Source organism: Myotis davidii, unplaced genomic scaffold, assembly GCF_000327345.1.
Source record: "Myotis davidii unplaced genomic scaffold, ASM32734v1 scaffold420, whole genome shotgun sequence".
NCBI lineage: Eukaryota > Metazoa > Chordata > Mammalia > Chiroptera > Vespertilionidae > Myotis > Myotis davidii.
This window is the reverse complement of record NW_006294421.1, coordinates 1,087,981-1,098,438: the sequence shown is the minus strand read 5'-3', so window position 1 is coordinate 1,098,438 and position 10,458 is coordinate 1,087,981. Positions and strand designations below refer to the sequence as shown.

Here is a 10,458-nt window from a genome sequence, read left to right as displayed (position 1 = left end):
TATCTGGCCTATACTCCTTGGTGTAGCTCAACTACTTTAATCAGTATTTTTAATTTCCTGTTCTTCATGTCCTCCTGTAGCAGCTGTCCTGTTAATATTCCAATCAACATTCTTTAGTCCAGGCAAGAAAGGCTAATAAAGAAAGGCAAAGTAATTATGAATCCTTTGGAAAAGAAGTACTACCTCTGACAACCCAAGGATTATTCTGCAAGTAATTAAAAATCTCCTCTGGATCTCACTTATTACATCAATGATTCCTCCCCAACCCCCTTCAATCACTCAACCAGATCTTGTTTCTACACTTAAATAACAACAAACAAAAACAACAATGAACTCTTCTCTTTCCTTTCTATCATAGTCAAACTTCTTGAAATAATATTGATCCCCCACATTTATAAAATCAACCAAAAAAAAGAAACTTCAAAGTCAACTTACTTCTCATCTCTGGCTCATAACTCAGTGAACTTGGTTTGTGGACTCTATATTGTTTTAGCAGTTTTTTGTCCCAGGCACCACAATTTAATGGACTTGCCAAACGCAAAAACTCCCTAAAGAAAAAACAAAGCAAAGTTATTCCTTGACTGAGAATATTACATAAATCATAAAACAAACACACACAAAATAGGAGTTACTGAATTATAACACATCAGTTAAAATACAAAAGCAGCCCTAGCAGGTTTGGCTCAGTGGATAGAGTGTCGCCTGAGGACTGAAGGTCCCAGGTTCGATTCTAGTCAAGGGCACATGGCTGGGTGAGGGCTCGATCCCCAGTAGGGGGTATGCAGGAGTCAGCTGATCAATGATTCTCTCTCATCATTGACGTTTCTATCTCTATCTCCCTCTACCTTCCTCTCTGAAATCAATAAGAAAAATATTTTTTAAAAAATACAAAAACAACATTAATATTACATTTAAATACCAAGCACTTCAAAGTGCACAGAAAACTGATCACCCACTAAGTGTGAAGGATTAGGAAATGACATCTGAGGAACACGTTTTCCTGGAATGGAATGTACCCTCTGTCAGTTTTTCAGAGTGAGAGGACATGCAATTATAACCTGTAGATCAGCACCTGGGTGCCTGTACCATTATGTGACCTCCTCCTCTGAGAATTTATCACCTGAAAACTGACCATTCCAAATGGTTGATCTCCATTGCTTATTCTGTTTATCCAACTAGGCAATATGTTATTTAGTAAAATAATAGTATTGGGTATGAGATAATGAGATAGTATCTCACATTCTCTCTTCCTCTCCTTTTATAGTAACAGATTACCAAGAAGGGTTAGGGGAAATTCCCATGCTATTTTCATTATTTTAGGATTCTGAACATATCCATAAGATGATGGAAGAAGAGAGTGGGACTGTCTTGTTCGTCTTGGTATCAAGGCCTTGCACAGGGTCAATTTATTGCTTTTGATGTTGTGTTTCCTATCTAATAAAGAGGGAATATGCTAATTGACCCTCACGCCATTGCAAAGATGGTGGCACCCACAGCCAATGAGGGAATATGCTAATTGACTGCACCACCCTCAAAGATGGTGGCGCCCACAGCCAATAAGGAGAAAATATGCTAATATACTGCCCCACCCTCAAAGATGGCAGCACCCATAGCCAATAAGGAGGGAATATGCTAATTGACTGCCAGACCCTCAATGATGGCAGTGCCCACAGCCACAAGATGGCCTGCAGGGAAGGGCAGTTGTGGGTGATCAGGCCAGCAGGGGAGGGCAGTTAGGGGCAACCAGCCAGCAGGGGAGGGCAGTTGGGGGCAACAGGGCCGACAGGGGAGTAATTAGGCATCGATCAAGCTGGCAGGGGAGTGGTCAGAGGGTGATTAGGCTGGCAGGCAGAAGTGGTTAGAGGCAATCAGGCAGGCAGGCAGGCAGTGAGCGGTTAGGAGCCAGCAGTCCCGGATTGTGAGAGGGATCCCAGATTGGAGAGGGTGCAGGCTGGGCTGAAGGACACTCCCCTCACCCCCGCCCAGTGCACGAATTTCATGCAAGGGGCCTCCAGTAGTTACATAAGATGTTACCACTGGGGGAAACTGGTTAAAGGGGACAGAGAACCTCTCTGATCTAACTTTATAACTTCCTTTGAATTGGTAATTATTTGAAAATAAAAAAGTTAAACAAGTATTTCTTGTTTAACATAGTCTTTACATATGATATGTTCTTGTTTAACATAGAGTCCTTACATATAATAAGTTCTTAAAGTATGTGCAAGTCATAAATATAGTATGACATTAAAGGAAAGTGCGTGTTTGCTGAATTCAAGTGGAAGAAATAACCAACAAACAGAAACATCCTCGCTTCTTTAAAAACTAAATTTATCTGTGTGTATGCGCTACACTTTGAGCATTTTGCCCATTTTTGTTGTGCTCTGGATCTTCCCACAGATACTTGAATATATATATGTCCATTAAAGCAAGAGCTCTTGCATATAGACTCTAGGAACTGCCATTACTAATTGTGAATTATTAAATGTGAAAAAGAGAACTACTGACCTCAGCACCATGGGCTCCAGAGCCTGGGAGGCCAATCGTTCAAACATCCGCTGGAGGGGCGGATGCAGCGCGTGGTCCTCGTCAGCCAGGGCAGCACTGCACCGCTGCAGCAGTCGTGCATGAAGTCCGGCCTCACACATGACCTGCTGGTTTCTCTCTGTGTGCACCAGGGCTTGTAAAATATTTGCCACGGCAAGTTGGAGGTCCAAAGCATGCTAAAGTTAACAAAAAAATCCACACCACCAGGGCATTCTTAGTAAGAAAGGTGATAGTTCTCTCCACGTGAAGCACACCTTTTAATTCAAGGTCTCAACATGCTGCGAATTACTTTCCGGTTCATTAAGTGGCTGGCTTAGTGACAAAAAGGCTCCAGAGGCTGGGCAAACTCTTGCCATCCTCATTTTGTTGGCATTACCAGCTGGACTCAATTCTCTTCCAAGTCTTTTATATTACACTAGAGACCCGGTGCACAAATTTGTGCATGGGTAGGGTCCCTAGGCCTGGCCGGTGATCAAGGTTGATCGGGGCCTTCCGGCTGCTGGCCAGAGCCTCCCCTTCCTGGCTGCCAGCTGGGGCCTTCCTTTGTTCTGCACCACGCCCTGGGGGTCAGCACATGTTATAGGAAGAGACAGAACTCCCAGTCTCCTGGTTGAACTCCCGCAGGGACACTTTGCATATTAGCCTTTTATATATATGTAGATGACTGTATAGCTAATAGTATTTTTATTTTTATAGAAATGGTGGCTGTGAAGTCTTTTCATGGTGGGTAAATAGCCAGTTTAAAGGAAGTCCTATTATTTACATTTATGACACTTTAGGTCTTAGAAGCCATACATTTTAACAAGATTTGTCAACCTAACTCCAGGTCACCCAAACTTTTGACTGCTACAAGTGAAAACAGATAAATGCCTTCAAAGTGGTATCTTTGGTCACTTTTCTTTCTGTACTACTTACTAACAATGTTCACTGCTGAGCAGGATTTATAAGGAAAAACAATAATTTTCACACCAAAAATAACCACCTTGGCCCACCTTGGCTGTATTTGTCAAATGAATTATATTCTAAAATATTCATAGTTATCATTCATGAAGAAAACTAATAAAATTACTGAAAACTAATATAAATTACTGAAAATTAATAGAAAACCCTGTATTTTTTCCTTTACCTACTTGGATATGTGATATGGAATGGTTTCACATCCCTTCCTACCTTTCTGACCCCACTCCCTTGCTCATGCAGGCAAACCCACACCCTTTCGAAAACTCATTAAAGACAGAAGGAGCTGACAGCACCAAGCTTACTTCTGGCTGTGCCACTGACCCCACAGAGGCCAGGAGGTCCAGCATCGCCAGCATGGCTCCCGGATGGATGATGACAGCGTCCGAACTCTGGAGAGAGGAAGTTGCCACATGTAGTTTCAGGTCATTTTTAGGAGGGTACACGGGGGGAGTTGAAACAGAATGATATGCATGCCTATGAAAAAGAAAGAAGGGTAACTTGGTATTTAATTCCAATCAGATTCTTTTCATTACTTTTATCTGCTAATAAGCAAAAATCCTTGTAATTCAAAGTTAGGCTACAAAACACCTTAACTTTGGGATATAAAAAGGCAATTATCAATTCTTAATGAGTCACATATAGACTATTTAACTATCAATTCCTGTAGACTCTTATGCGTCCATACCATTTACTATTTGGATTGTTTCATTAAAGAATGGCACACTATGAATATAGTTAACACTGCTCTATGATAATATTTATAAGTTGCTAAGAGTATAGACCCTAAAAGTTCTCATTACAGGAAAAAACACACACATTTCTTTCTTTTTTTTATTGTATAAATAAGAGATGATAGATGTAACTAAACTTATTGCAATCAACATTTCACTATATGGAACTGAGATAATTATATTGTGCTCTATGCCAATTATATCTCAACTAGAAGCCTGATGCACGAAATTCATGCAAGGGGCTTGGGCCCCCCCCCTGCCGCGGCAGCCACCTCTGCCTCGCCTCAGCCCGCCGCTGCCGCCACCGCCAGAGCTTCATCTGAAAGGCTGTCCAGAAGGACGTCCGGTCTAATTAGCATATTACACTTTTATTATTATAGATAAAACTGAAAGGGGTGGGGGAAGCATGACACCTGTACCAGAAGATATAAGTAGGTCAAATAATAGCACTAGGAAAGGTGACAGTTCTGATAATGCGTGATGAGAGTGCAAGTTAAATTAAATCCCTCAGTAAAACTGTTTCTTTTAAAATTACATATGTGTTTTTAACTTTGTGTTAAGCCATAGATAACAGAATCAAGAACTAGCAAGACCAAAGTGGCTTACTCTATCTAACTGGGCCAACGGACTCAGGGTTGGCTCAGAATCATCAAGGGAGTTTTCCTTTAGCTTATTTGGAACTACACTCACTTTCTTTTACATTTTCCCCCACCACTGAAAATATTCCACACAATTGTCACAAAGTTAGAAGGCATATTTTACATAACAAGCTTCTATGAGTTAGAAAGTCTAGTCATGTCCTGAATATACATTTCTTCTCATCAATGATTTCCACTTTCTATTTCATACTATTCTTCTACAATTCATGAGTTGTGCACATTTTGCATCTTGGCTCTAGAAAATAGATGCTTGTGGCTTTAGCCTATGGGGGCTCTTTGTTCCAGTGGCTCAGCATAACTGGTCGAATGCTGGGCTCTGTCACCGAGAGCAGTACGGTTTCAGCTCTCTGGCACAAGAGCAGCTTGGGAAACAGATGCTTAAAGTCAGTGATTTAGAAGCAAAGAATTGGCACTGCCAGGTTTGTTTGTTTTTAAGCTCCATTCTCTTTTTAACAGACAATGAACATATTCAGCTTCACTTAAAAAAAAAAAGAACAGGGTCTCTCTTAGTTTATTTAAAGTCAGCTTATCCCACACCCACTCATTTTTTTCAACTCCCTGTTTTTCTGCTGATTTTGTTCAGAAATATTTAATTTTTTAAACTTAAGACATTTGTAAATGCTATAACCAACAGCTATCCTCCTCTTAAGCTGTTCCCTTTAGTCTTTAAAATATTTAGAACGATGCAGAAAGATTCCTAATTCCTTTATAGTATAATATGAATTCCCAACCATTAAGAAATTTCATAAAAACTGTTTTCATTACACACACAAAAACAACCCAAATTTGAGGATAAACATAGATTCTAATTGTATATTTTAGTTATAGGCCTTCCAAAATTATTTCTGAATTTCCAGATTGCATATAGGTCTGAACTTGAACTATGGATATACCTAAATATATAACTATTATAGTAGTAAGCTTTTTTTTACCTTACATGAGGAAACAATATTCTGATATAGGAATCACATTCATTCTTCTCAAACTAGAAATATATTTCAAACAATGTAGAAAACTAAACCACGGTATTTATTAATTAAAATTAGGACTATTTTTATAAGCATTTTACAACACTAATTCTTACTAAGTCACTTAGGTATCACCACAGGTATACCACTTTTTAAATGTAGAGATTACAGTAAACTTATTCAATGCATAATTCCTGAGCAAAACCTAACCATTTGCAAAGACAGGATAAAATGACATTCAAAGGATGGTGGGGCGAGAACTGGGAGGAGGGGAGTTATGGGGGGAAAAAAGAGGAACAAATGTAATAATCTGAACAATAAAGATTTAATAAAAAAATAAAATAAAAACAAACAAAAACCAAAAAACAAAATTTAGTTAATTTTTATGTTGTGCTTTCTTTTAAAACTTACAGAAATTGTTATTTTCGTATTTTAATCTAAGCTCTTAGAATATACATATATAAACTTATCTACATCTTTGGATATATATGCTTATATCTTAAATCCAGAATTTACTCTGCCATAATTATCATCAAGTGTGCAGAAGCACTACGTAATGGGCGCCATGTTTGAATGACAAGTGGTACTTGCCACCCTTTTCTTCATTGCAGATATATTCTGGAGTGTCTTGGTTATTATTTTGTATTTTGTTTTCACTTCCTCTAACTCTGATTAAACATCACTCAGCTATAATCATAGTCCATTATTCCTCTAGATAATTAATAATAAAAAAGGTTATGAGTTTTAGTTTTCAAAATATGAAGTTTCTTAGTTCTTTTCCCCCCAATTCTTAAACTAAATAGAGAAGAATGTCTAGGATTTTATACCAGAGAATGATCACAAGTACAAAACTTCCTTAACACCTGAACACAAGCCATAAAAACTAACACCATGTTAGTTTTTCCTTTTGCCAACAAAAACATGTTTTGCAGCAAGAAAAAGATGCCCATGAGCTGATGTAATTTATGTTCTCAAGCTGTTCTAATTTTGGAAGTTACTATATTGCATGTGTAAAATAAAAACATTGTATTTCTTATTAGCTTATGATTCTTATCGCTTAGTAAAATGTATGTAACCTAGTCAGAATGACAACCTTAAAATGTCAACAATGGTCTTAATATTATCATGGGCTTCCTTGAGGTGCCATCAACTTGTAAACCGGATTAGAATTCTAATGGATAAGATTCACTCCACTAGGATGTAGATTCCAGGTAGTTTCCCCTTACATCAAAGACATGGCATCCTTACAGGTAGCTATGTTGCAAATGAAGACAAACTATTTCTGATCTAAAGCTTTAAATAATTCTTCATGATATGAAATAAAATGCTGTTTAAAAAATAGTTAAGTTCTAACGGATTTCTTTTTTTAATGGGGTCCTTTAATCTGTAAATTTCTATTAAAATTATTTTGCAGTTTTAGTTAATAGTTAAATAGCGTTATATATTTTTAAATATAGTACTTTGTAAGCCTTTACATTTATGACAGAATTATAAAGGTGATTTTAAAAAATAATTAAAACTATTTAGTCGCCCTAATAGGTTTGGCTCAGTAGATAGAGCGTCGGCCTGCAGACTCAAGGGTCCCAAGTTCAATTCCGGTCAAGGGCATGTACCTTGGTTGCGGCACATCCCCAGTGGGGAGTGTGCAGGAGGCAGCTGATCGGTGTTTCTCTCTCATCGATGTTTCTAACTCTCTATCCCTTTCCCTTCTTCTCTGTAAAAAATCGATAAAATATATTTTTAAAAAACTATTTAGTCATTGAAACTAATTTTCTAACATCCAGTAGCAGTTCTGTATAATAGTAAGAGCACATAAATCTTCAAACCCAACGAATACCTTTGGTCTCACTCATTTTAGCAACTTAAAAAAAAGCACCAGATCCTCAAATTGATGTTACAGTCTCTTGAATTAAGAAGTGCTCTTAAAGCCCGAGCTGGTTTGGCTCAATGGATAGAGGGTCAGCCCACAACTGAAAGGTCCTGGGGCCATGCAGGAGGCAACCAATTGATGTGTCTCTCTCACATCGGTGTTTCTCCTCCTTCCTTCCATTCTCTCCAAAAATCAATGGAAAATATCCTCGGTGAGGACTAACAACAAAAAATGCTCTTAAAAAAAAGTAGTGGTTTTCAAATACAAATATATTAAAAAATGCTCCATTCATTTAAAAATATTCTAAACTATGGTATGATTTACTGGAAGAAAATGAGCTATAAGCCCCAGTGTAAATTAAGAAAAAAGGGAAACATAAGTCCATACACCTAATGAATATTACTACTGAAATACATTAAAATACAGTCTGTGACAAATACTTTTGATATAAAAACTCCAATTATAATGAAGTTTCAAAATCAGAATAGAAATAAAATTAAACAACAAAAGGGACATCAGGATTTATTTTTAAAAAGCCACAGTGGAAGATTAACACAGACTTAAGGACTTGTACTTGGTCATAAGGAAAACTGGGGAAGTAAGAGTAATTGGTTCCAAGTGCACAGAATATAGTCATGGATCATAATTATGGAATACGGATGGATCTTAACTGTACTCCTGCCAACTAACTGCTGGTTCTTTATAGTCCATAAGCTTTCTGTATGAGGTGGACTAGTTTGGCTTAGGAAGAGATTTACACAGAACCAATGAAAGCAAGAACTGGGGTAGGTTTTTCCTTCACCTTTTCAAAGGTTAGCTGTGACGCTGCTCTATAACAGCACCACCTTTAAACTGGTTGAACCTGACTGAGAAAGCACATACTTCCTTGCCGGTGCTGTGATGCTCATTTGAAAGCAGTAGGAGAAACAAACAAAATTGATCCCCAGGCACATTTACAGTAAAAAGAAAAATCAGGAAAGTACTCCATTTAAAGAGGCACTAAGTCCTCATTTCTACATTAATTTTAATAAAACATATGCTTCTCTAAAGCAAAATGCATATTTTAGTCTAAATAATAGAGTTGGATGACACATGTCCTTTCTATTTTCATAGTATCAATACATTTTACTCATAAATATACTCAGAAATTGACTATTAAAACAAACAAAATACTTATATAGAAAGCCAAAAAAACTCAAGTTACAAAGCACAATCATCACATTAGCATATAATTAGGTAAAAAAGAAAACCCCCACACAAACAAAGATCAACTTCTGTTGTGAGATCAGTACCTTTTCCTGGACAGAGCTGGTGTGCCCCAGGGAGAGGGGAGGGAAGACTCACTGGTCAGGCAGGGAGGGATCTGTTCTGCACGACTACGGACAACAAAACAGACAGGTGGTTCAGAGAGGTTAGCAGAGAGCGCCAGGGTGGCAGTTGGTTAGTTTCACAAATACCAGTAAAAGTTTAATTAGCCACCTTCTGCCAAAAGAATGACATTGAGCTCACACTCCCAAAAGGTAAGACAGCAGGAACAAGGAACAAGACTATAACACATGCACTGAGGGAAACAGGAAAGCATGCTTACAGCCAATGTTAACATTTATTAATGTCTTATCTATTAATGTTAACATTTAACACATTTGTTAAACAGAGTGCTGTAAGCCCTGTTTTTGACAAAGCAAACTAAAAATGCATACTAACTAGGATAAGTAGAAACTGAGGAAAAAGAAGGTGAATCCAAAATTTAAAAATTTCTATTTTAAATTGCTTATTCGATGAATACAGCATTATCCTATGTTTCCTATGAGATAATAATATAATATGCATTTTTATTTTTGAGATGAGAAAAACTGGAAAACAATTTTTCTTATGTTACTTGTATTTTCTTCTCTAAATATTAAGGTAAAAAATATTAAGAAGCAAGAAACATATCAATAGATATTTCAAAGTAGATATTCAATAATGAAAGGTATAAAATCTAATAGATGTCCTACCCAACACAGTTATTTGCTTAATTTATGGGGACAATATAAAAATAATTATTTTATTTTATGCAATAAAACAATGGGAACTGTCAAGTGAAAATGCTTGGGAGAAACTTGCAGCATGATCACTCTGATACTATTTTCAGTGAGAACTTAATTGAAAGCAGTTTAAAAATTGAAAGTAAGTGATGTAGGTAAGTGACACTCCTATGATCTCCCTTAGATCTCTGGATTCCCCTCATCAGAGATTTTATCAGTGTAACTGTTTATTTACATGTCTATATTTAAGCTAAAGAATGGCCGTGACCCAGGTCATCTGGTGCTGAGCTGAGCGTGCTGAGCTGAACCCACAATGCCTAGCACAGCGCCTTGGCACTCATTTAATGGAGAATGAGTAACCACGTCTGAATTATCTCTTGATAGGGAGTTCTATTACTTTTTGAGGATTATGTTGAGACTATATCAAGTGTTTGGAAATAAATACAATCATAACCATGTTCTCCTATGATAACTAATATCATTAAGTCCAAATGTATCTAACATTGTTGAGAATAAAGAAAAAAGAAAACAATAGTAGACATCACTCCATTAACATAAACTTCTTAGAAATTGCTTCAAGAGTAGCCCTAGTCAGTTTGGATCAGTGAATAGAGCATCAGCCTGCAGACTGAAGAGTCCTGGGTTTGATTCTGGTCAAGGAGACATGCCCAGGTTGCAGGCTCAATCCCAAGTCCTCAA

At 37.4% G+C, this 10,458-nt stretch overlaps 1 protein-coding gene across 4 annotated transcripts in view; it reads right to left on the bottom strand.

Moving 5' to 3' along the window:
- Positions 1-10,458, bottom strand: part of WDFY3 (WD repeat and FYVE domain containing 3) — a 182,869-nt gene that overhangs the window by 111,030 nt on the left and 61,381 nt on the right. For 3 of the 4 annotated variants that reach the window (XM_006768666.2, XM_006768667.2, XM_015567158.1), the window contains 4 exons: positions 9,025-9,108; positions 3,807-3,978; positions 2,506-2,720; positions 436-548 (listed from right to left, as the gene is read on the bottom strand). In XM_006768666.2, coding sequence (XP_006768729.1) covers positions 436-548; positions 2,506-2,720; positions 3,807-3,978; positions 9,025-9,108 — 584 coding nt within the window. The remainder of the gene's footprint in view (positions 1-435; positions 549-2,505; positions 2,721-3,806; positions 3,979-9,024; positions 9,109-10,458) is intronic. The other variant, XM_006768668.2, reaches the window with a different exon arrangement.